General features: G+C 56.3%; 9 protein-coding genes across 9 annotated transcripts; 6 read left to right on the top strand and 3 right to left on the bottom strand.

Moving 5' to 3' along the window:
• Positions 1–1,679: 1,679 nt before the first annotated feature.
• On the top strand, positions 1,680–4,170 carry L226DRAFT_491582 (uncharacterized protein). The gene is made up of 5 exons (XM_067677363.1): positions 1,680–1,848; positions 1,910–2,092; positions 2,163–3,505; positions 3,558–3,967; positions 4,021–4,170. The coding sequence occupies exons 1-5, from the start codon at positions 1,707–1,709 to the stop codon at positions 4,094–4,096; spliced, it is 2,154 nt and encodes a 717-aa protein (XP_067532017.1). The 5' UTR covers positions 1,680–1,706; the 3' UTR covers positions 4,097–4,170.
• Positions 4,171–6,863: 2,693 nt separating this feature from the next.
• On the bottom strand, positions 6,864–9,291 carry L226DRAFT_573924 (uncharacterized protein; the record flags this gene model as incomplete). Its single annotated transcript, XM_067684945.1, has 5 exons — positions 6,864–6,951; positions 7,016–7,422; positions 7,474–8,798; positions 8,855–9,052; positions 9,132–9,291. The coding sequence occupies 5 exons, from the start codon at positions 9,289–9,291 to the stop codon at positions 6,864–6,866; spliced, it is 2,178 nt and encodes a 725-aa protein (XP_067532016.1).
• A 741-nt stretch (positions 9,292–10,032) lies between these two features.
• On the top strand, positions 10,033–10,355 carry L226DRAFT_573923 (uncharacterized protein; the record flags this gene model as incomplete). The annotated part of the gene is made up of 3 exons (XM_067684944.1): positions 10,033–10,080; positions 10,140–10,277; positions 10,338–10,355. 3 exons carry the CDS (start codon positions 10,033–10,035, stop codon positions 10,353–10,355), a joined length of 204 nt encoding a protein of 67 aa, XP_067532015.1.
• Positions 10,356–11,405: 1,050 nt separating this feature from the next.
• Positions 11,406–13,629, top strand: L226DRAFT_468482 (uncharacterized protein; the record flags this gene model as incomplete). The annotated part of the gene is made up of 4 exons (XM_067676137.1): positions 11,406–11,984; positions 12,033–13,342; positions 13,430–13,516; positions 13,596–13,629. 4 exons carry the CDS (start codon positions 11,406–11,408, stop codon positions 13,627–13,629), a joined length of 2,010 nt encoding a protein of 669 aa, XP_067532014.1.
• Positions 13,630–14,401: 772 nt separating this feature from the next.
• L226DRAFT_175525 (uncharacterized protein) lies at positions 14,402–15,406 on the top strand. Its single transcript, XM_067672666.1, has 4 exons — positions 14,402–14,790; positions 14,854–14,933; positions 15,001–15,090; positions 15,190–15,406. The coding sequence occupies exons 1-4, from the start codon at positions 14,606–14,608 to the stop codon at positions 15,249–15,251; spliced, it is 417 nt and encodes a 138-aa protein (XP_067532013.1). The 5' UTR covers positions 14,402–14,605; the 3' UTR covers positions 15,252–15,406.
• Positions 15,407–16,985: 1,579 nt separating this feature from the next.
• Positions 16,986–17,558, top strand: L226DRAFT_615467 (uncharacterized protein; the record flags this gene model as incomplete). The annotated part of the gene is made up of 4 exons (XM_067686777.1): positions 16,986–17,165; positions 17,222–17,301; positions 17,356–17,445; positions 17,503–17,558. The coding sequence occupies exons 1-4, from the start codon at positions 16,996–16,998 to the stop codon at positions 17,556–17,558; spliced, it is 396 nt and encodes a 131-aa protein (XP_067532012.1). The 5' UTR covers positions 16,986–16,995.
• An 810-nt stretch (positions 17,559–18,368) lies between these two features.
• L226DRAFT_615466 (uncharacterized protein) lies at positions 18,369–21,118 on the top strand. The gene is made up of 7 exons (XM_067686776.1): positions 18,369–18,396; positions 18,493–18,676; positions 18,735–18,917; positions 18,980–20,298; positions 20,355–20,779; positions 20,850–20,925; positions 20,980–21,118. Exons 2-6 carry the CDS (start codon positions 18,556–18,558, stop codon positions 20,914–20,916), a joined length of 2,115 nt encoding a protein of 704 aa, XP_067532011.1. The 5' UTR covers positions 18,369–18,396; positions 18,493–18,555; the 3' UTR covers positions 20,917–20,925; positions 20,980–21,118.
• Positions 21,119–21,295: 177 nt separating this feature from the next.
• On the bottom strand, positions 21,296–22,170 carry L226DRAFT_175494 (uncharacterized protein). Its single transcript, XM_067672665.1, has 2 exons — positions 21,785–22,170; positions 21,296–21,725 (listed from the first exon to the last, which is right to left on the bottom strand). The coding sequence occupies exons 1-2, from the start codon at positions 22,028–22,030 to the stop codon at positions 21,372–21,374; spliced, it is 600 nt and encodes a 199-aa protein (XP_067532010.1). The 5' UTR covers positions 22,031–22,170; the 3' UTR covers positions 21,296–21,371.
• On the bottom strand, positions 22,171–23,900 carry L226DRAFT_175476 (uncharacterized protein). Its single transcript, XM_067672664.1, has 6 exons — positions 23,808–23,900; positions 23,709–23,760; positions 23,537–23,654; positions 23,012–23,488; positions 22,501–22,960; positions 22,171–22,443 (listed from the first exon to the last, which is right to left on the bottom strand). Exons 1-6 carry the CDS (start codon positions 23,829–23,831, stop codon positions 22,312–22,314), a joined length of 1,263 nt encoding a protein of 420 aa, XP_067532009.1. The 5' UTR covers positions 23,832–23,900; the 3' UTR covers positions 22,171–22,311.
• Between the last annotated feature and the right edge of the window lie 178 nt (positions 23,901–24,078).

Here is a 24,078-nt window from a genome sequence, read left to right as displayed (position 1 = left end):
CGCGCCCTTGCCTGCACTCTTGCCTCCAATCTTCCGCTTCTTCCATCTCTCTCTATGGGCCGCGCACAACGCTGAACTCGAAAAGACGGCCGTCGTGGCCGAGCTACTCCCGATCCTCATGGCGTTCTCGAAAAGCCAAGTCATCAGCGTACGTTGTCTTGCGATAGCGGCCCTACTAGCGCTCGAGCCCCTCGACGCGCTCTATGATCGTGCCCGATACGTGGATTCCGGGCTCGACGAACGTCGTCAGCCCCTTCGTCACAAGCGGCTCGAGAGGGTGCTCAGCAGTGTGGCCTGGCAGGACCCGATGGACTCTCCCTTCAGTGCCTTCCTCGTGGCCTGTCCAACCAACGAAGAATCCGATGCCGCGATATCGCAGCATTATAGGAGCGCGGAGACGGACTGGCCCGCTCCCGGTGTCGCAGTGGCAGACACTCTTCGGCACCCCCGCATTGTGAGCGCGGTGTCGAGAGATGTGTCCATGAGCGACACGCAGGAGGGTGGCCTGCCGTGCTTGGGCAAGATCGTACCTGCCCTCGTGAGTGCGCTCGACGACGGCTCAGATCCCGAGGCAGCTGCCATCATCCGCTTGCTAGCCGCCCAGTATAACGGCAGCCTCCCGGACCTATGGGCACAAGCGCGGAAGGCCGTCGAGCAACATCCGACTTCTGCGTACGCACACTGTGTCCTCAGTCTCTTCCCGGCCTGGGCCCAAGGTCTGCACGCCGTGAAGGAGGGACTCCGTTTCCTCGACCAGGATTTAATTTGCAAGCATGACAATGTTCCGCATGCGTTGCGCGACTGGTTGTGGCGGCGAGCTTCGGTCCAGGCTTGGGAGGGGGCTCTGTTCTTCATTGGCCAGGGGGACCTCAGCAGCAGTGGTCGAGCTGCGCAGCTGGTCGCGGCTTTCGTCTCGTCGGCGCACCATGACCTAGAGTCCATCCTGTATGCGAGGCAGCAGGAGGCGGACATCGAGGCGCTCCCAGACAAGTCACCCGAGCTCCTTGTCTGGTATGTCCTCCTCAGCGTGGCTCTGTTTGGAACACAGATCCCCGATGTCACGATAGTGAGTGATGACCACTGCGTTCGTATGGCGATGTTGTGCTGACTGATGTATTCGCAGGATGGTGTGGAGAGACTTGATATCGACACGAAGCCCTGCGTAGAAGACTCGTGGCTCCAGTTCACTTGGTTCGACGATATCGTCTCCCCTCAGAGCCAGGACCCCTGGAAGGAGGTGGTGAACCACGTCGACAACCTCATCGTGAGCGCAGAGGCAGCTCGGGGCTCGACGGCGCCGCTGCTGTACGACTATCTCAGTTTGCGCGAAGGATACTTCTGTGAACTGTGCAAGAGTCCAGCCGCGCTCTTGATAGACGGTATACACTGCCAGGAATGTCAAGCCAAGTACAAGCTTGTTATTTGACCAGAATGGGCTTAGGCGACCTGATCGGGCAGGGACAATTGAAATCTCATTCTCCGATACTTTCATACTATACATACATCCACTTATTGATGTACCAATACTGCCATCCGTGTTGAAGACAATAAACATTTCGTTGTAAACGCGCAACTAGACGCAGATCGACTTGAGCGGCGGGGAGTCCGGCAGTAGCCGACGATGGTGCTTCTATATGATCAATCTTGCAGAAAACGGTCCTTGTTGTGCTTTCCCACTTCTCCAGGTACCTCGTTCATCCTCATTCATGTCTAGCAACTGCGCGGAATCCGATGGAGCTGTTGCGGCCGACTCCTATGTAGTCCCAAGTGAGCTATACGAAGACATAGACCACAATTCGACATGGAGCTTCGCCATGTCGCGTCTGGCTAACGTTCTTGAGCTTCCTGGTATCTCTCATTCGAACACTATGTGGGCTGGATGGGAATGACTAACTCATCGTACCTGTAGATGTCACGACTGAAGATGGATTGAAGGAGGTCCAAGTACGGTTCGACGATATTCACAAGAAACTGACCGCCACATACAACGCGGGACGACGAGATCGTAACGAGACCCTCATGGGTGCCGTTGTGGGCACGATGGCGGAGATGTGCAACAACGAGAGCATAACAGGCATGCTATTCGAAAGAGGTATGTAGTCAAACACTCCATCTTACCATCGCATGAGAGAAGGCTGACGCGCCACCGCCATGGATGATAGGGCCAGGTATCTTGCAGCAAATCGCGCCTCTCTTGAACTTCGACTCAACGCGTCAACTCGCGCTCAACGCACTCGCTATAGTCATTATTCAATGCAGCAAAGGGGCACAGCAGGAGATCGCCCGTCAACTAATCAGGACTCTGGTCAGGATCATACGGGACTCCCCGGACAATCCCACCACTGTTGAACTAGCCATGGTCGCCATGGACTACGCGGCCAAGGCTGTCATCGGAAATCGGGACCCTCCTCCCTCAGCACTTCTCAGTGACATCGATGTCTACTCCGTCCTCGAGGCCGCTATCTCCGTGTTGCGAAAGCCGACCATCTCGTACGCCCTGGTAATCCATGCGTTCAACATCATCACCACTGCGCCACTGCATTGTCCCAATCAGTGCAAGCTTGTTCCGGGTCTCCTCACTTGCATCGCCGCATTCACTCGGAGCCACAACGTCAACATTCGTGCGTCGGCCATCAGCGGACTCCTGATGCTCCCACTAGCGGAGTGCGAGCCGGACGTCATGTATTTCGATGCGGAGCGTCTCATGGCCGTTGCTGCCGTCGGGCCCCCAGCCCATCTGAGGGAGATCCTCCGGAGCTACGGTCCAGAGCGTTCAGACATGAATGTCACGCTTACTGCCATGGCGGCTTACACCGAAGCAATCATGCGCGCCATGCAAGATCGCGACATGTATGCGCTTGGAAAGACATTGGCCGACCTGATCCAACGCGCAGAGTACGTGATTGGGGAGGGTGGATGGAAAACTGAGGACGGACAGGTGTTCCTTCCAGGCAATCTTGGGGTGGATGCGCCTTTCAAGCGCCAGACGGACTCCCTGCCTATGGCCGCGAGAGCGCTCCGAGCCAAGGGCGGCAAGGAGGACCTCGATGCAGCCGACGTTGTCGAGATGAAGTTCTTCCTGATTCGTCAGCGACTCCCGGAGGCCATCGCCCTAGCGCGGGTTGCAATCAAGCGGAACCCGAAGCTTGCCTATGCATACTACGTCATCAGCATGGGCACAGGCACTGAGGAAAGCTTACCTGCATTGAAGAAGGGCTTGAAATGCCCGACGACCACACCATTTGTCCGGTATCAAATGTTGTGGCAGGCAACCAGTCATGCCGCGGAACGCGGACTACAGACTCTGCGGATGGCTAGGCAAGAAGACGCGGCGGCTCGGGCAGAAGGCATGGCATTCTTCATGTCTGCCTGGGCAGACGCGAAGACGTTTATTTCCGAGGCGCCTCCGGACAGCCGTCAGATGCTGAACGTGCTGGGCTGGTATATCGTGCTCACGTTGGCCATTCAAGGGCCAGAGCTTGGCGAGGATCTGCGTGAGCTGGACGTGAGTAGTCTTCACTCTGATGCATGCTTACGGCTCACCTCTCATGCGTCAGCTCGCACGTCGCAAAGCCGAAACGTCCATGGGATTCATGTACTTCGCAGGCCACCCGATCATGCGCACACAACTGAACCTTGTCCGCGAGCTCATTTTTGGAATCTACAGCGCCAGTGTTCAAGAGTGGGGAGCGTTGACGAGACGTTTCGATGAACTTGATGGCGACGAGCGCACGGGCAGACATCAGCAAACCCAGCCGTCATCCCCATCGAACGAGGATTTGGCCGAGCGGCTTGGAAATGTCAGCATCGGAAACGAGCACACAAACCGCGCTCACCCTGGACACGTACCGGGAGCACCGGTACCTGATCGAAGGGTCGATACCATCAGTTACGAGCTATATAGGTGTTCGTGGTGCGGAAATCCGAGCGCGGCACTGAGGAGGTGCAGTGCTTGTGGGAAGACGAGGCGAGTCATCATATTGACCAGTTCACAGTAAGTGCTAATACCTCCATATGTAGATATTGTGATCTGGGTTGCCAGAAGGACCATTGGGCCGAGCACAAGAGCGAGTGTAAGTCGAGTCGGAATCGGTGACCACAGGATATACGTACCTGCCATCCCTGCTATCTTATATATACCAGTTTCAATGCAATTCGTCATCAAGCCGTATTCAGAGGAATGGGTATGCAAAAGATCCGCTGAACATTGCCTAGCTGGCAGCAGGACCTCGGCGCCTGTCATCACGGTCGACGCGTTCGGATCGCGACGCGTAACACGTGATCTACTAGTACCGTGTTTTTCTGCCTACCAGTGCCAACTTGAATCACTTGACGACCGCGACACTAAGTAGTGGTGACTCTTTCCCCAGCTTTGGTACTCGTCGCGCCCCCAAGCTTGGAACTCCACGATGTCAGGAGCACGTAGGCCTCAACAGCGAGGCTCTCGCGATCTATATAGCTGGCTGCGTGCCAGCACGACCGGGTTGACCCCGAAAGAAGCCATAGACAAGACATCCGAACTGCTGCGGATTCCTAGTGAGTAACGCGCTGAATGGTGTAGTGATTATTGATGGATTTGGGAGTAGACTTGAGTAGGCGCAGCGGGCTCAGAAGGGTACATCGCCGATTCCCGGAACTCGCTCAGCAACTGAACGAAATCTTCGACGCCGCTCAAGCTCGCCACAACATGCATCTCGTTGACGCAATTGTTAACATCTGGGTGAAGTTATGCCCTGACGCCATACTTTGCCATGAATTGCTAGAGAGTGGTATGTGTGGTTGTCTGTAGCTTGCGCATGTTGTGACTCATTTTGAGGGCTCGCAGGCGTTCTGTCAAAGATGATGAAAATACTGAGCGGCCCTGTGGATGTTCCTCGCACCTTTGTGTCACTGTCTTTGATCTCACAGTATGGCGACGACACTATCAAGGCTCAGATTCTGCGAGGTGCCTCCCAGCTAGTCTATGCGATGTCCATCTGGCGTTACCCAGACGTGATCGAGCACCCTATCGTGACTTTGGCACATTCCATGGAGCTCCTGTTCTTCGAGGAACGGTCAGAACGGGGCATCTTGAGCCAAATCCCTTTCCCTTCCATCCTATCGACCACGACGGACCTTTTACTTGCCCCTCCGCCTCCCTCTCCTCGCACCATCACACATGCTCTGCCGATTCTCTTGTTTGGTGCTCAGGTTTTCACAATGGTACCAAGTCGACAGAATGAAGCCATCCCAATCCTGGAAATGGTCGCAGTTCTCATCCGCAGCCCCGACGTCGCTCTCCGCTGCGTGGCTATGTGGTTGTTCTCTCACTTGTACCCTGAAGAAGGACTCAATCCTTCCGAACACAATCCTCGCCCTTACCAGCGCATTCCGATTACGGAGGATCACGAAACACGCGAGTATGTTCAGATGGAAGCCAGCTCACAGCGCTTCGTGGTGGGAGTATGGGGCTTGCTCGAAAGCAAAGACCTTCTCGAGTTTGGAGAATTCATGGCCCGCACCATCAGAGAAGCACGATACTTATACGTCGACGGCTTTGCCCCGTCGCAGCGGGATTTCAAGAATGCAGGGCTCCCATTCAAGACTTGGGAGGAGGCTCTGCCGGTAGCCGCCGCGTTACTCCGTCAAGAAGGCGAGCTCGACGACGCGGACGACTTGGAGCTGGAGTACCTCATGATCACTGACTCCCCGAAGGCTGCGAGCCACGCACAGGAAGTCATGGCGCGCAACCCGCAACACGTGCACGCGCATTTTGTCTTCGTTTCGACGTCTCAAGATCGCGAGGCCAACCTCCAAGTCGCGAAACGAGGCGCGGAGTTGGAGAATGCCTCGCCGTACTGGCGGCGTCAGCTGTTGGTGACACTGACGGAGCTATATGGCTTGAAGGCATGGAACTTACTTCTCAGCTCGTCGCCATCGGACTGGCGGAGACGCAAAATCGCGGAGGAGTACCTGGAAGCCCAGCTGAAGTATGCGGAGATCTTCGTATCGGTGGCTCCTCCGGACTCGCGCGACCTTCCTCGCATCATCGATTGCTATGTCACCTGTATGCTCGTCCTGAGAGGGCCACAGTTGAGCGAAGATCTTGCTGAAATCAAGGTGCGGACTTGCTGGTCTTGTCGGTACCCCCTCACTCAACCATGAGATTGCAGCCGTTGCTACAGCTCCTTGAGCGCTCCCAGACCGAGCTGAAGAAGCTCGACTATCCAGTCGGAGAGACTCACACCACCAAGGGGCACAAGTCCCTCGTGCAGCATTTCCGCACGGGTATCAAGAAGCTTTCGAACTTCGTGGAAGCGCTGCGCGCACACGATGACGTCCGTACGGCTCGAATTCCCCCGGACGCCGCACGCTGGACTCCTTCAAGTGACGACGAATCATCGCGATGGGCTGACTGGATGGACGGCGTAACTGCGTCGTCCCTCGGTTCGCTCATCACGAACGGTCCGCTTCAGTGCGGCTGCGGCGGTAGCGACGACACCCCGCGGGTAGAGATCAACACATACAAGTGTTCGGTTGCGCTGTACCGGTGTTCGCGGTGTTCACAGATCACAGCATTGGTCAAGCAATGCGGCGGGTGCCACGGTGCGTGGTAAGATGCATATGCATCTAGTTGATTTTTGTGCACCAGCCGAGCTAATATTCCTGAACAGGTACTGCGACGAATCCTGTCAGAGCGAACATTGGTCTGAACACAGAGACGAATGCATGGAAGATACAGACTAATGCGCGATGAACCGAAGGAACGTCTGGACGACCCGGGCCAACGCTCGTCGATACGTTGCTCGTGCTGAGGACGTGATTCCTCATTAATCAGGATGATTGGACACACATATACCATACACGGGGTCACTAATCGAATGTTATACATCACCAGACTCGTTAAGGCGCTGCTGGCACCGCGTCTTGTGCCGCGGCCAATCCTGCCTCTGGCATTTCCCATCACAGTACCTAGCAAGGAAGACCGCAACATCAGTAGGATTCTCGTAAACAGAGCACCAGCTTGCATACGCACAGGACTTCCCTACAGCGAGCGCATTGCTTCAAGATCGCGCTTGGCTTGCGGCACCAGCCACATCTCCCGAGGACAACAGCTTCCGCGTACATCTCGCGGCTGTACCTGCACCCGCACTGCAGCGGGCCATGCGTCATCGCCGGGACTAGCTCATCCTCGGCTACATTCCACCAGAACGCGTAGAGAGCGTCTTCCTCCCGGCCGTTTTGCGTGGGCTGGTCGTAAGGTACGCGGAAGTCCTTGGTCAGCATGTCAAATCGGGAGACTCCCTCAGTGTACGATTCTATGCCTGTTGGAAGGCGGGCGAGGTACGCTTCGCGGCCGCGGTGCACAGGGCTCGCCTTGACGTCGTAGCCAAGGGCTTTGAGGACGGACTCGCATGCGTCCAGACGTGGAAGCAGATTGCTCTAGACTCTGCATAGTCAGTTGGGGTCTTCAAGATGGACGGGTCGACTCACCTTGAAGTTGGCGATATCTGCTTCCAGATCTGCACCCGCGGAAAATATGGCATGGACGAAGGCCCAGTTGAGCGCGAGCCAGAGATCGGGAGAGTCCAGCGGAAGCGTGCAATCACGCAGGACTTCATCCATGTACTTCGCACCCGCCGTAGTGTACTGCTTGCCCCAAGCACGCCTGTCTGGATCCTCGAATTCGCCGCAGAGCAGCAGTGTCCAGCCCTTCCGGAAGGCATCGTTCATCGCAGACAGTAGGAGCTCGCGTCGCAAGTAAGGGGTGCCCGCCGCACATTCAAGACCGCTCTCTGCCGTCCGGAGGGCCTCTTCGCGATTGAAGTTGGACCTGCAGAGCACTACGTACGCGTATGTGAGCTGCGGGTTGCGGGTCATGGCGGCACTGGCGGCAGCAGCGAGCTCCTCGGCGGTACCGGAGATCTCGACGCGGCCAAGTTCGACGATATCGGCAACGTCTTGCTCTGACGGGTCGCCTGTCTCTCGGAGAGCCTTGACGGTAGCGAGGAGACAGTCATCCAAAGAAGCATAGGGAGCATCGTCTCCTGAAGGAAAGACCCCGGAATCCTTGAGCAGGCCAGGGACGAATGGGACCCGCTGCAGAATTTCGGCTACCACTGACCCGAACTTGCACAGGTCCTGGTCATGGGAGAGGGCAGACACGGCCCCATGGAAAGCGCCTATCGCCGCAGTGACCAGGTTCGATTCCAACTCTCCGGATTCGTGTTCGTCCAGTAGGTGGCGAAGGTGGTCCGGAAAGCTTCTGCGGCCACGGGAAGGCGTGTCGGGGGAATGCGCGAGGTTGCCGGTGAATCTTGGTGGGAGAAAGATGCGGAGCCCGAGAGCGCGAATGCTGAGATCTTCAATCTTCGTGAGCGCAGCGAAAAAATCCAAGGTCCACTGGATTCCATGGGAGGGGTTGTCTAGTTCGTGCCGGAAGCGGCTCATGGAGAGAATGACAAGAGCGTGCGAGACAGAAAGGTAAGTGTACCTTGGTTGGTGTGTACTCACGCCAACGAACACCGAATGAGTGAGGCTGAGAAGCTGTGCGGATGACACAAGCTCGGGTTGTGGTGGGTCGGACGTGAACGCGGCTTGGAGGGCGTGTGCGATGATCATATTGTTATACTCCACGGCACGATGGTCGCTCAGATGCGACTGGAATATCAAGTTGAGTGTGTCTGGATGTTTAGCAACAGTGAGCCGTGTCGAGTCACTGCCACGGCGGACGACCATGCAAAGGAGTTCGAGCGGGTAGAACCACCGGACACGGATAGGCCCTCGAAGGAGCCACGTCAATCTAGGGAAGAGCTGCACTGCGAGCGTCATCATCAGTACCTATACATTGGTGTTGTTTGCGCGATAAACTCACAACGCTCGAAGAACATGTCACAAAGGACGGAATCAGGACACAATTCACCCAGGATGAAGATGAGTGCGTTCACGACGCCCCAGTGCTCTCGATCGTCCGCCCGATCGTACATGAACTCGAACCGGCAGCAGATGTCCTCGAAGCGGGCGTGGACATGCTTGACTGTCGTGCGGCTGATTGGCTTTAAACGGCCGTTGTCTAGTAGCAGTCAATGAGAAAGGCGTGGTGGTTAGAGTCGTGAGTGGCGGAAAATCATGTCATACGTGTACGAACGCACCTCCCACCTCGCATGGAAGGTTCAACCTTGACCTGATCATAACGCATTGTTGATGAAAATCCAGAGATTGGATGAGTTCACTGTCATGTTCCATGGCGTACAGGTCGCGTGTGCGAACGATTCGCCGAGGGGACTCTCGAGGCGTAAGGGCGGAGGACATCTTGCAGCAGCAACTTCAGGTCTGGGGAGGAATGATCTTGTCAGAGGGTCGGAAATTGGTGAGATTTAGCCAGGAGAGGTGGTCGAAGAAAGAGGGCTGTTGTCAACTCATTGTTCTCCAAAAGCAACCGAATACCGGCGCCTAATCGTGTTCGATATGTGGCCCGAAGACCGCGTGTTCGAATCCGCATGCCGACCTCGAGGCTACGCTCCGTCTCTTTCATCACAGCCTACATGCGCCGTTTGAGATATGCGTTACTATTGATTAGAATTGTTCTGCCTCATACGAAGATAGTAAGCAAGAAAAACATCGCTTTACGGCAGTGGTACGAATTGTATTCGAAGCCGCCTCAGACGATGCTTTATTGTCGCCTCATAATGCGCTCTCTACCCTTTTTGACTTTCTGCGGGATAATCAGTTTCTGCAGGCTCTAGTGGCCACCGTGCATGTCACCTGCTGCCGAACAATGGGTGGGAGCAAAGCGGACAGGAGGCCGCGGAGTGTCCGACCCATTGTTCGTCTTGGAGCGGGGGTGCGTATAGGCCTAGAGGGTACGGCCAACAAGGTCCTCCAGTTGAGGGTACGCGCCCCGCCGGTCATAGCTTTGATGATGCTCGGAACGAGCCCGCCGCCTTGCGCTGGGTATATAAGGGGCTGCGCGGACGAAGCTGACAGTCCAGCCTTGGCTACCATCGCCCTCGTGCAACTGTGCTCGCTCTCGTGTTCAGCATCCATCGCACCATGTCGTCTCAGACTCACCAAAGCGACAACGCTCACCTCCAAGTGCCGGTACGTGCCAGGTTGCTCTCCGCTCCCTGAGGTATCCTTGAGGCTGACGGTGACGCTAGCTGAGCAGCGAGCCTCATGGCATCAGCTGCACAATCGTGGCTCCGACGCCGCCTGTGTCGCCCAACCTCGTGTCGACCTTCCCTGGGGCTCAAACCGCAAGCATGTCATCCGCAGCGAAGAGCCTTTCGAACGGCAAGGTGGGTCAAACGCGCTCATTGTCAGTAGCAGCGCACTCACATAGTTGGACCATTGACTAGAGCCAGGGCAAGAAGTGATTGTATAGGCCGAGCAACCACTTCTAGTGGGCGAGTCCATGCCCGCTTGTAGTACTTGCTCCCGGAAGTCGTTTCACCGTGGTCCGTTACGTTTGCCGACTTCACCACATGCTTTCCCTTCGCGAATATGCTCGATGTTGTCTATGTCCATTTGCTGTGTCTTTCTTCATCAATACCGATACTTGCTATCCACGTCCTTTGGGAGCCAAGAAGGATAGAGTAAAAAGTTAAAGACATGGTCCAGTCGGACCCCGAAGGTACCAGAGCCACGTGCGCCGGCCGCTTTCGGGAACCCAAGCGCCGACGACATCATGGGCGGGAAGTTGAGCGTTCTCAGCCACAATCGTCTCTCTTTCGCTCATCGTCCGATTCGTCGTCGCCAACGTCGCCAGCGTCGTCAAGACCATGGAGGTCATTGCGGCCAATGTCGCGGACAACTCCGACACGTTCTTTAACACTTCCCTCTTCTTCAACACCAGCCTGAAGCTCGCGCACCGTTTCCTCAGTCTCCCCTCGCGTGCACTCGCACGACTTCGCCGTCTCGACGACATGACCCTCGACATGCACGAAGCCGCCGCCGCTGCGCAAGCGTCCAAGGCAGGGAAATACTACGCGAACGATGGGATGGGGGCGCAGCAGGGATACAGGAGGCATAGGCATATGGGAGGAGCGACGAATCCTCCGCCCATGCCTGGTCCGTGGGGGTTTTTAACGTCCGGATACTTCGTCGGACTATTCCTCATGGTGAGTTTCTCATCCACAAGCTCTCAGGCCCTTCCGCATACCGAGCTCCCTCCAAACACGGGACATGTACGTCGATGTAGAGAGTCCGCGCGACGCATCCACTCAACGGGTGCGGATCGCGACCGGACTCGGATATCGAGAGGACGCTTGTTCATTCCGTGGTGTTGCACAGCAGGCTCGCATTTGGTGCACTGACCAGGAGCGTAGTCTCAACGAAAATGACTGCGCACTCTCCCCTGGCAGCCAGATTCCGTCTCGTTCGTGGCTAGCGTGTGCTCGTGCAGCTCCTCAGACGTGGTACCTGTCATGGAACTGAGAAGGATACCCACGAAACGGAGAGCGGTTTCCGAGGATCGGGCTCACAGCCTGTTCTGGCGCGGGTTGGTAGCTTCGCGGGAGTCTCGCAACATTATCTCGTCCTGTCCACCATTGGAAGACATTGACTCAACCTCAGAGCAGGCATTTATCCTCAACAGAATCCAGAACATAGTGGTACCTCCTCGTAGGCCGCACGCTATCCGATTGAGCCAACTCCAACGCGACCTGGAGAGGCGAAGGCCCGTGACCATCAAGCGTGCGCTCCTCGCTCTGGTCTTTCCCCTCGACTTCTCCTCCGCGTATACACGGTTCCTCTTTCGAATCCCGTCATTGTATTTCCTCACGAAGGCGATCGCGATGTGGGTTACTTTGCTCGTCCAGAGTCAAAACCCTTCCATCTTTACTCGCATCACAATCCTCCAACCGATCGGCGAGTGGGTCGCACAGAGGAGTATGGAAGACGTCTGCTGGTACACGTTCATGTCAACCTGCCTAACACTTTGCATCGGTACTCTCACGACGGGCCTGGAAGGCCTGAACATCAACGAAAGCGCCCCGTTCAACTTGGTGAGGCACTTTCTAGCTATGTGTATCTGTCACTGACCATTGCGGCAGTTCGCGTTTGCCTTCCAGCTGTATGTGGAATCTGCGTCTCACCCTGCTCCTGAGAAAGAGGGCGATTCTCCCGAGCGGCCGAATGCACACATCGTTATCACAGTCCTTCTGCCGCTCCTGCAACTTGCCGTCATGCACTGTCTCGAGATCAAACACAGCTGGCAGCGGTACCGCCTCGCCTTCTCTACCGCAATTGGTCTCTTTGCTGTCTTGCATTTCCATTATGTCATTTGGTTCTCCCCGATCCCTTACCCACTCACCACCTACGCTGCACGCGTGGTCGAAACAATCATGCTCTCCATAATCTCAGTCACTGTGGCTCTGAACGGACTCACTCAACTACTCTCGGAGGGATCTATCTCCCGCCCTCTGTTCGCACACGCGGCCCTAATGCCACGACCTGAGGAGGACTTCAACGTCGCGCTTTTCCGGATGGGAACTGCAAGCATGGAGGCCACTTCTGTCGCCGGACTTGGGAACGAAGTTGGCGGTGTTACGAGTGCCAGCGAGAAGGACATCGTTTCTGCCCAAAAGCGTGAGATCGTGCGCGGTGAACTCGACATCGACAGGTCGGGTGTTTCGGGGATCTCCCCAGCGTACGAGCAGCGCGGGAAGAAGCGCATCGTCAAGAAGGGCTTCGCGAACGAGATCACCAACGTCAAGGTCAAGGCGGCCAGCACGGACTTCTGGATGAACACGGTACTCAACGTCGCATGGCAGAGGCATCTGGTCACCTTCCTTGCCAGCGCATGGCACGCCGCTCGGCGTCTGTGGGCCTTGGCCATAGCAAAGGCACGAGGGAGAGGCATGGAACGTGCCCGCTCGCCGTCGGTCGCGGCACTCAATGGCCCTGCCAACAGAGCCAAGAACGAAGATGCAGACCCATATGAGCGCTTCCTCCGTGGCGAATCGGTCAGTGACGATGAAGACGACTTCCAGCCCGAGGATGAGCGGACCCCCGAGTCGGACAGTTCAGATCAGGAGGACGCGGGTATAGATGCGGACGACGATGCGGAAGCGGAGCGCGGAGAGCAAGCCCAGCTCTACGCAGACCTCGCATCCGACGTGACGTCCGCACCGCTGCTGCTCGCACACATCACAGACTCGTCATCGTCCCCGCTGACGCGTCGTGGCTACCGGCGGCTCGTATCAGGACCTCGACACGGCTCGGATGAATGGGACGACTTCGTGCTTGAGCGACGGCAAGCCAAGCGCTCCAAGGTGCAAGATGAGGATGTTCTCTCCGAGAACGCACGCGCTTGTGTCATTTGCACGGTCGAGCCTCGGGACATCATCTGCTGGCCTTGTCGGTACGTCTCTCCCCACTGCTTCTTTGGCCCCTTCTTCGCCTGAGGCGCATCGCTGACCGGAACCCTGACTGCCATAACGGTGCACAGATGCCTAGCGCTGTGCGATGACTGCCGCAACAACCTGGCATCGCGCTCATCAGCGTCCAAGCACACCTGCCCGTGCTGTCGACGGAGGTACGTTACCTCTCCTTGCGTGCATTGCGCCATGTGTGGACCCTACAATGCTGATGTGCGCTCTCGCCCCGTCTCGCAGCGTGGAAGGGTACTCGAAGATCTATATACCTTGACAGCTGCACTGATCGGCCCAATCGTAGTCTCGGTATTCAGCAACTCAAGATGTACCATCTCACAAGCAGTATGTATAATACGCACACGGACGGAGTGTAACATATGGACCTATCTATGCTATAATTGCGCTTGCGCCAGTTAACCCTTATGCAGCTCGGTGTCTTGCCAGTGGCGTCGTTCCTGCGCACTCACGACGGCGATCTGGATCCGAGGAACGACCCTCGCTAACAACGTGACAGCGTCGATTAACCTCACAATGTCCGGGTCCAGAACAACATGCAGCCGCACGCCTGCCCTTATCGTGCCTTCCGCGGGTTCGCTAGTACGCGACACAACCTTCGGCCCCTTTCCGACCATTGAGCGACGCGCACGCGCGACAGCTTCGAGGAGGCTATCTACCCCCGCAACATTCAGGCGTAGGCCGCCCAACGCGCCCACCTGACTGGGCTGCGACCCTTCCTCCCGCTCGTTCAGGCAAGTCCGTGCTGGTTCTGGTGTGCGTACGTCTAGTGTCCCGATGGCAGTCACCCGATGCGCGCAGATCAGATGGATGCCAGAATCGCGCATCCCAGCGCCTGCGAGCCGGCATCGAGAAAGCCCAGCAAGCCAGATGAGCGCAGGACGTTGACGGGAGCTGGTGCGTGATGATTATCATGCTTCTCGATTCTCACTGGCTAGGATCTCCCACACCAGGCTTTTGGATGTATGACGAGCCGGCATGGCATGCTGTCACTGTAGCAGATGGAAGACGGCATGAGACAGTCTGATAGTCTCACCGACATGACGCCGAGGCATCTTCGTATGTATAAGTATCCCCTCCACATCGATTGATATCCCCGACCTTCGACTCTCGGGGCCCACTCCCGCTTCACACTCCACACCGCTGTGGTAGCATTCTGCCCTGTTCACGACGCACGCTGCTTTCAAAGTCACGACACGACCCAACGAACTTCGACGACATCATCATCATTCATCATGTCCTCGTACTCGACTCGTGTGGTCCTTGCCGTCCTCGCGCTCTTCGCGTGTCTCTCGCAGCTCGTCATGGGTGCAGCAGTCCCTGCCCAAGCTGGTGAAAAGCGGGACGTCTTCGTCCCTCCTGTGCTGTACCCGCACGCTGGCACCGTATGGACCAAAGGGCAGAAGCACAACGTCACTTGGTGAGTGCGCCCGTGCTACTCAGGCGGCTAATAGAAGCGTTGCTGACGCCCATCCTCTTTCAGGGATACTTCCAACGCGCCCGAGCAGATCACCAACCGTCAAGGCTTCATCCTCTTGCGGAAGGGTGATATCGCTACTCCACGTACGTGCAGCATTCTACGTTCGTCCTCTGTCGCGTCTGTTGTTCGCTGACGTGTCGTGCCGTGCAGTTGTGCTCGCGAGCGGCTTCGACATCCTCCTCGGTCGCATCGAGGTGACGGTTCCGTGGGTGCTTCCAGACGACGACTACAGCCTCGTCTGTACGTATCTCTTCGTCTCTACTCCTGATCCCTTATCCTGATCCCCACCTGCCGACCCCACACCTGCGTTCGATGCTGACCCTCCCGATGCTTGTCCAGTGTTTGGCGACTCGGGTAACTTCAGCCCGCAGTTCACTATCAATGGGCCGTCGCCCTTCTGAGGCACTCGCCGGTTCCTGGACACTCAACAACGGGGAACTGGGGAGAACGCGTCGGCAAGCCGAAGATGAAAGGTTAAACGAATTCGAACACGATTGGGTGCGCGTTGGAAGGGGGTAATGATGTCATGAACTCGAATGCACGGACTTACTCAGATGTATAACAAACACACTTTCGAACTTCTCCTTTACTCCTGGACGCTTGCTTTTTTGTACAGACGGACTTTGCATACTTGGACTCTTCGAGCTGCAGCGTTCATTGTGTAGCCCTTTGTGTCAGTAGTGAAATTGAATGTGGCATATCGTTCACGGGTTAAAGTTGCGGTTGCGTTGCGATAGCGAGCCAACCTTCCGATGCTCGCTCTGGACCGTCATCGGTGCGACCGATGGGCTGCATTTTCAATTGACGTTCAATGGGTAAAGTAGGGTAAGCTTGAGTAAGCAAGATCGCTGCACCAGGGATCGGAAGGGAATGGTGGATACGCGTCCTTCTTCGTATACGCTTACGGTGACTCTTCTTCATGGGGTCCGGGGAGGACTCAGTCCCGGAGTAGCATCGGAACTCAAGTACTTCCTCACCAACACCGCTGCTCGGGTTGAAGGTGAGTCTCGTATCCTTGTCTGAAGGGATTTCCTTACTCGCGAACGGTCCGATCCTTTGGCGCTGTAGTACGTCGCGACATCCGCTAACCTTTGGCAGAGGCTCGTGCCTTCCCCTCCCCTACGTTCCATGCTCGAGCTGATAATTAGCAGACGTCCCACGAGATTTTCGGACTTCTATGCCAATCCCTGTCTTCTAGACCAACAGATGCCGGCGGCCATGGTAAGAGGGGGGCCGTGGTTCCGAACTTCCTGAGCCCATCGAGGAAGACATACGCCAGACAAAAGCACAGTCTGGCGCCGCCGGTGCAAGAATGTCCGACCATGGAACTCGGCTGGATCGCCACGCCAGCCGCAACCGAGGGCATGGAAGCAGATTCGGCGGGGGCCAAGATCGCTTGAACGAGCCCGACGTCGGGCAAAGAAGTTTACGGACGGGGTTAACTCGGGCTATGCTCGATACTGTTTCGATCCCGAGACTGTCGGATTTCCACGGTGCTCTTGTTCGTCCTGAACGCGGAGGTGCGAAGGACGTTGTGGGTAGATAATCGCTCCGGACTGTATAACAGCGGAGGCTCACCTGCCCACGATTCCCTACGTCAGTACGAGGAGCTCATCGTGAAGGCTCCAAATCTACTCGACGGCGATGGTTGACGTTACGTACCATCACAGGTCGCTGTATGAGAGGGGAGAAGGGAGTGCCGTCCTGCATCCTTCTTCTTCGCGTCGGAAGCCGTCGGGAGGCTAAGTGAGCATGCACAGGGTCTCCAGCACGTGTGCGCGTCGGACGCGTGACTAGCGTGCCACGCAGGGACCACGGGAGAGCAAGGCCGCGGTGGTCCCACTTTCCAGGCGCGTCTGTGGGCCGCAAGAGTCAACCTTTACGCGTAACCACTCGTGTACCCGCCTTTGGGCGTACTGTCTGACCGATTTGGAGCCCCCACCGAAAGACCCTGACCGATGCTCGCCAGTAGCACCGGTCTTGCCCGCCAAACATCCTCGGAGACCCGTAAAACCCGTCTCGTTGGCCATACTTAAGCTGAACGACGCACCTCGCAATGTTCCTCAGCCCAGCGGCCTCTCCAGCTCCTACTCTCTCCTGCCTCACAACCAAATCATTCTAACGATCTCTGAAGCCTTACTCGCCATGTTCGCCCAGACGTCGTCCGCCCGTTGTCTCCTCTTCTTCACCGCGATCTTGGGCGCCCTTGAGGTCGCGCACGCCGTCCCCAGCATGCGCGACGTGTACGTGCCGCACGTCATCTACCCGTGCAAGGGTGCATTATGGCACCCCGGTCAAACCTACAATGTCACCTGGTATGCGGTACCAATGAGCCTCAGTCAAGGAAACGAACCTGAAGTTGCTTTTCCAGGGACGCTTCCTCCCCCCCGAATCGGATCACCAACCCGGTCGGCAAGATTTACCTCCGTAAGGGCGAGCATACCACTGATGGTACGTTCTACTGCTCTGTCGCGGGATTGTTTTGCATTAACTCCGAATTCGCAGTGATCCTCGCCAAGGACTTCAACATCACTGATGGACACGTCAACTTCATGCTTCCAAAGGTCCAGAACGGGGGAGACTACAAGGTTGTCTGTAAGTATTTCATCGGACCTGATCCGTGGTAGCAAAACTCACCATCGGTCACTCAAGTGTTCGGAGATTCTGGGAACTTCAGTGACGAGTTCACGATCACGGAGACGGAGTAAGGGCCACATATCAGTATCATTCTATCTCGCCACGGACGCGCTACGAGCTATTGATCTCGCCGCCTTGACGGACGCTCTTCCCTGTACTATCACATGGACATCAGTGCTTGCTCCTAGGACCCTTCCCACTCCACAGCATACTTAACGTACCTAATGCTCTAATGACCTGCTGTATCAGTGCATTGTACTTCCACGGCCTTCATAGACTACGCAGCCAATTGATGACGTGTACAATGTACAAGATTGATTCTCGCCGCGATCCGTCGCTTGTCGCGGTCCCGCCCATCGTATGAGAAGTTGCGAAGGGGAGCATTCAGCCTTTACGCTCTCTGTTCTACCTTCTCCCGCATCGCATCGGCTGCTCTGTATTACAGGCAATGATCAGTTGGTAGAACATCGGGGAGAACGGCGATGAAGAACGTACGATTCAGAATAGATCTAGCGGTCACAAGTCCGCTCGTCTCCATAGATCGAAAACGTGTCGACCTCAAACACTTATATATTTCATGCATTGACTATTGGTGATCTTGAGGTGAGGGTGGGCCGAAGAGCAAGTAGCATGAATTTCGCCGGAGCCGACAACTCGCTCATGACGGTTATCACATTGGGGCCTCCGAAATGAACCGCTCACCATGCCAGTGTGCTTCGTTACAACAAATCACAGGTCACAAAAATGGATGTTCTCGTGGCGATTGATCCAAGAGAGTCAATCTGAGGAGGAGGAGGAAGAGAGGGGAACTCCGAACGAGTCAAGTCAAGGCTACGTGGCTGACGGGCGCTTAGGATTCTTGGTAGTCAACCACCACCACCACCACCACCACCACCACAGCCTATGCAGGTAAGCCCGAGAGGCCAGCCCGCCTTAAACAATCGGGGATAGTATACTGGCTTATCCACTGACATTTTGTATTTTCATACAATCGTTACACCACAGTCTATCCCTTAAACCTTTCACCGAACCTTTCGCCATTTTGGGCCTCGCCATCAGTAGTCGATCATGAACGGCCTGCCCGCAGATGTATTATATGAAGAGATGTGTATGGACCTCCGCGGGTTCCCGGATGACGATCCCAGACCGTTCATTGCTCAGACATGTCATTACCTGGGTATCCCGCAAGGTAAGTGGTAGCATTAATGCGAACTATCCGCCGCAGCCCCTTACTACCTTGCCTTCAGCATTACTCTCACGGAGCGGACTGAGGATGAGTCACAGTCTCTTCCCATCCTTCGCGCAGAAACTTGAACAGCTGTTCGAAGTAACTTGTCGCAACCAGGATGCCCGCATCTTGAACGCCGTCATCCACATCTGGCGGTCGATATGCGTCGACGCCGATTTGTGTCAGCAGCTTCTCGAGAGAGGTATGCGTTCCATCGGATTGGCTTGATCGCATCCTCTAACTATTTCTTATGACTTGATGCAGGTCTACTGAACAGAATCAAGTTGATTTCCCTCCCCGAAACCCGCAGCCGTCTCGGTATCGACGCGCACATGGAACCGGTGTACCAGATACTCGCTCTTGCGGCATGCTACGGGGATCATACAAGCAAGCAAGAAGTTCTCTTTATCTCTCTCCGCATATTCTCTCGCTTCACTTCCAGGCCATTCCTCGAGATGACCCTGAAGCACCTCGCATCGCTCATTCCGGCGGTGTCACATACCCTGTATGCCGAGGATAACCCTCAGAAGCTCCTCCCGTCAGGGTTGCTGGCAGCAGTCGATGTTGTCATGGAGCTTCTACCCACCGATCGTCCTCCGCACGACCTGATACTACACGGCTTGTCCCTTCTCCTATCGGCATGTTCGCTGTGTTCTTGGCAGTCCATGAAGGAGAAGACAGCTGCCTTGGACCTTATCGCAGCTCTCTTACGCAGTGAAGACGTCGCTTTGCGAGTTGTCTCTGTGTGGGCATATCTACTTCTCCGTGACTTCAAGAAGGTCGGACCTCTAGTCAATATGTCCCCTGCCATCCCTCTTCGGCTTGAACGACTCCCACCTGCACTGCGTCAAGTGGTCGAGGATTACGGACCCGACAAATGCGAGGCGTCGCAAGTGATCCGCTGCCGACAGTTGGTTTTGGGCATTGTCCGCCGTCTCAGCCACCACCGTGACCACCGCAAATTCGGGACGGAGATGGTTGCGTTCCTCACTGAACACGGGCGACACCTCGATATCGTTATGGCCGGATATGCCTCCTGGAAAGGCGCCCCTTGTGCTGTGGCTCGTCACCTGAGCGCCGCCTTGTCTACCGCCGTCAAGGTTCTCCGTGGGCGAGGGGATTCTTCAAGGGCCGACACTCTCCATCTCGAGCACTTGTACTTGACTGCACGTGAAGGGGCTTCACAATACGCCAAGGTCGTCCTCGCGCGCGACCCAAGGGATCTATGGGCACATCTGGTCCTTTGTGACGCGAATGAAGGCGACATCGACGGCCTGATACGGACTTGCCGGCGCGCCCTTCTCGAGCTCCCCCGACTCCCTCTGGATTCTCGCCAGCGACTTCAGAAAAGTCTAATGATTGCACTTATGCAGAAGGCTTTCGTATATCTTGCCGGTGCAGCTCCTTCCGAAGAACACAAGCGGGCGGTCGGAGTGCGATGTCTCGAGGACGCCTTGGAGCTCGCCGACACTTACGTCTCTCAGGCGCCACCAGACCTGCCCAGCTTGCTGTGGACTCTCGACTATCGCATCTTCATCACGCTCATCCTCCGGGGACCCAAGTCTGGTCTCAAGAGTATCCAGGTAACTCCCTTTACGCATGCACCTCATAGCTATCGAAACTGATTGCCCACTGACAGCCATCACTGCGGATGTACAAGCGTATCAAATGCATACAGCATCTGCTCAGAGGTCCTCCTCCTCAGCGTCCAGGACCAACCGCTCGAGAACTGCTCCTCGATCACTACCGCTCCGGCATCAACACATGGGACGGCCTCATCAAGCGCTTTGACGCGCTCAACAAGCAACTACGGACGCCAACGAATCGTCATGTCAGTTCGTGGGGCGCAGACTCCCTCGTGGACGCCACGGACGACCTTGGCGTTGTGGACTGGAGTAACTTCTGCCTTGGCTCTACGGCTGCCGGCGCGCTCCGTTGCACCTGTCACTGCGAGACCCGGTCTCGGGTCCGGATGGGCGAAGGATGCGCTGCGCTCTCTCGGTGCGCGTCTTGCGGGAAGACAACTGCGATGCTCAAGCGATGCGGCAGGTGCTCCAAGGCTTGGTGAGTATCTGGTTCGGCGTGCGTCCACCATAATGATAATTGATCGGACTTCGGCTTGCGTATCGCGCAGGTACTGTGACATAACTTGTCAGACGGCGCACTGGCCCGAACACAAGAAGCATTGCAAGAGGAAGTGATTGTCGAGGGTAAGTGCTACCCGGTTTGGGTTGCAGCACAGTCTCTCACTGACCCTCTGATAGCATGGCACGTTGAGGTTCGAGACCGCCGGAACACGGCATGGGGTACCTGGACGCATCTTTTCGCTCCTGAACATGTGTATTGTTCGCGATTGAGGATTCTTCTGGTGTTGTATTCCGACATGTACTCAGTACACAGCACAACACACATTTTTATCTCAATATGTGCCTTGGGCCTCCGAGTCGAGGAAGTCGAACTCTTGACTGTACTATACCAGAGGGGGTACGAGATCTCGCGATCGCAACCATAGTTCGCTGCCCTCCGATTCTTTGCTGTTTGCTCACTTCAAGAAGCGCATTTATGCCCCGCGACAGAAACAGGACGATACAAGGTGCGACGGATTGAAAGAACCTGACGTACATACGCCTTCTTGAAGAGGATAAGTTCCACTTGTCTACGCTCGTACGGTGTTGGGAACTACCATTGAACCGGACTCCTCTATGAAGTCGGAGTTTCTCCGAGTACTACTCCTGTCCTCGTTGCCCTTCCAGTCACACTGCGGTCCCCTTCGACATGCATGTACTTTGACAAGTACGATAATAACATCCACAGGGTATAAAGCGTTAAACACCAAGTGGCAAGTGGACTTGAACAGCACGATATCGGTGGGAGATGACACGCATGGAACGGGTAACCCGAAGAAAGAGAGTCTTAGAGATGGGGAGCAGCTCACCCGTTGCACAGACCCAATATCATATCCTTTCTTGACCAACAACGGCAACGGCAACGACATATCCATGTGCATGCGCTGTGACCGCTTGTCAGTTCAGGATCCATCGTTGACGATACGATAGACTGACGACCGACATTCTTGGCTTCCCATCCCAAATACCCAACCTCACTGCCCTCGGTCGACCCCTGGGGCCGAGCGTCTCGAGCGCGTCTCGCAGTACAGTGAGTGACATCTGCATATAGAGTATACGTCCATACACAAACCTTTTCATTGATACATACGAACTCTGAGTCTGCAGCGAAGCATACCGAGGCCGAGGGCAATAAAGGAGAAGAGAGAAAAGAGAAAGAAAGAAAAAAGCGGAACGACCGACCGTACATAGTAACGTATGGTGAGCGAGCTATAGAGAGCAAAGTACCATAGAACAAGAGGATTGACTCCGCACCGCGCAGGACCCGCGACCGTGATCATTGAAGGAGGAGGTGGCGGCCGCATCTCCATGCCGCCGCGCCGGCCGACCGACGTGCCCAAGGGAGGAATGAGTCACTATGGGGAATAGCGGAAAGCATGGGTGGATGGGACGGACTGGTAGCACATCCGCACGGCTGCGTCGACGTGGCCTTCGTTCCTCCCTCGTTCGCGCGCACGGGTGGCTTGACGACTACAAGAAGTCTTCCGCTCTCGCGCGCTTCTTACCGCGCATCTCTTCAGGGGACACGTTGGGCACGGGCCCTTCGCTTGAGGCAGCTGAAGGAGGGAAGTAGTACTTCGGATCTCTTGACCGTCGCTCTTCCTGTGAACACAGAGGGAGTTAGTGATCGCCCAAGGACATGCTAGACAGCGAACTGACCGGAGAGAAGTTCGGGTCGCCCCACTTGAGTGCAGTACCCTTTTTGAACGGCGGGTTGACTTGCGCCAAAGACGGGTTCGGCAGCACCAACGGCGGCGGCGGCACCGAAGACGCAGGCTGATGCTGTGCTTGAGCAGGCGGAGGGTGCGCGCCAGGCGGACCAGCAGCTGGGTGCTGGCCAGGTGCTGGCGGAGCACCCGGCATACCAGGAGGTGGTGATATGCCAGGAATGGGAGGAATCGGCAAACCGGGCGCACCTGGAGGCGGGGAGAAGGCGGGTGGAGGCATACCGGGAAGGGGTACTCCGGGCATTCCAGGAGGAAGGAAGGGAGGAGGGGGGAAAGGAGGTCTCACACCTGGAGGGAAAGGTGGCGCACCAGGTAGGCCGGGAGGCAGCATGCCTGGCGGGGGTGATCCGGCGAATGGTGGCGGCATCGGGAATCCGGGCGGTGGTGGCATGCTAGATAGGAATGAGCCTCCGAGTATGATATAAGATGGATCTACAACTTACCCTGGGGGAAGCGGCATTCCGGGGAGAGGGAAGGGTGGTTGACCTGGGAAACCTGGGGGCGGAACTCCGGGCATGAAAGGAGGCGCACCTGGTGGCATCACAGGAGGAACTCCTGGAGGCGACATGACGGGCGGCGGAATAGCGGGAGTAGGAGGGGCAGCGTATGATTGTGAGGGAGCAGCATATACCGCACCTGAAGCGGCTTCGGGGATAGCAGGCGCGTTCGCAGCTTCAGAGGCGCCCATCAAGGCTTTGTGGGCCTCTAGCTGGGCCTTGAGTTCGTCCTCGGAGAGAGGCCGGTTCTCAACTTTGGGACGCTTGGACTGTGGTTGAGTGATAGAACCTGGGTTAAGACCTAGCTCTATCTCCTTGCGTCGCTTGTAGTCGGCGACGTCAGGGGCAGGGATACCCTCCATACCGAAGATCTCGACTTCGTAGCCATCGCGCCCCGGCAGCGCGTTTTCAATTCGAGGAAGACTGCAAACAATCAGCGCCGAACGACATTGATGATACGCATATACTCACTTTTCCGGTTCGAGCTTGTGGACTTGCTGGATGTGCACGGCTAACCCACCTGCCGTATTGAGGCGACGAGGGCACAGATTGCACTTGAAATGCTTAGCCTTCTGGTGCTGCATTAGCACTATCGGAGTCGTGAGCGAGCGCATACATCGAGTCAAGAGCAAGTGAGACGTACCTTTCTCATCCTCGAACTCCCTCTCACAGTACCAGCACCACGGGCGGAGGACCTAGGAATGCTTGAGTATAAGTCCAATAGTCCGGTAAGAACACGTACCTGCTTGTTCTTCTTCTTTGCCATGCTGGACACAGGGCTTGCTTGTGGTCGGGGAGAAACGTGGGGGCGGGTAACGTCGAGGACGAGGCGGTGGACGGCGTTGTTGAGAGCGTCTGGGCGCGGGAAAGTTTGCCTGTAAGCGAGAGTTGAGACGGCGCCTTCGGAGTCACAAACAATCAAGGCTCGGGTGCTCGGCGGCCGAAGCGGAGACTCAATTGGCACGTGGGGCGGTGCCGTGAGTGCAATAAGCTTATTTGAGCGTGGGGGACAA

The sequence above is a fragment of the Lentinus tigrinus genome, assembly GCF_003813185.1.
Source record: "Lentinus tigrinus ALCF2SS1-7 unplaced genomic scaffold L226scaffold_29, whole genome shotgun sequence".
Lineage (NCBI taxonomy): Eukaryota > Fungi > Basidiomycota > Agaricomycetes > Polyporales > Polyporaceae > Lentinus > Lentinus tigrinus.
This window is presented reverse-complemented; position numbering and strand designations above follow the sequence as displayed.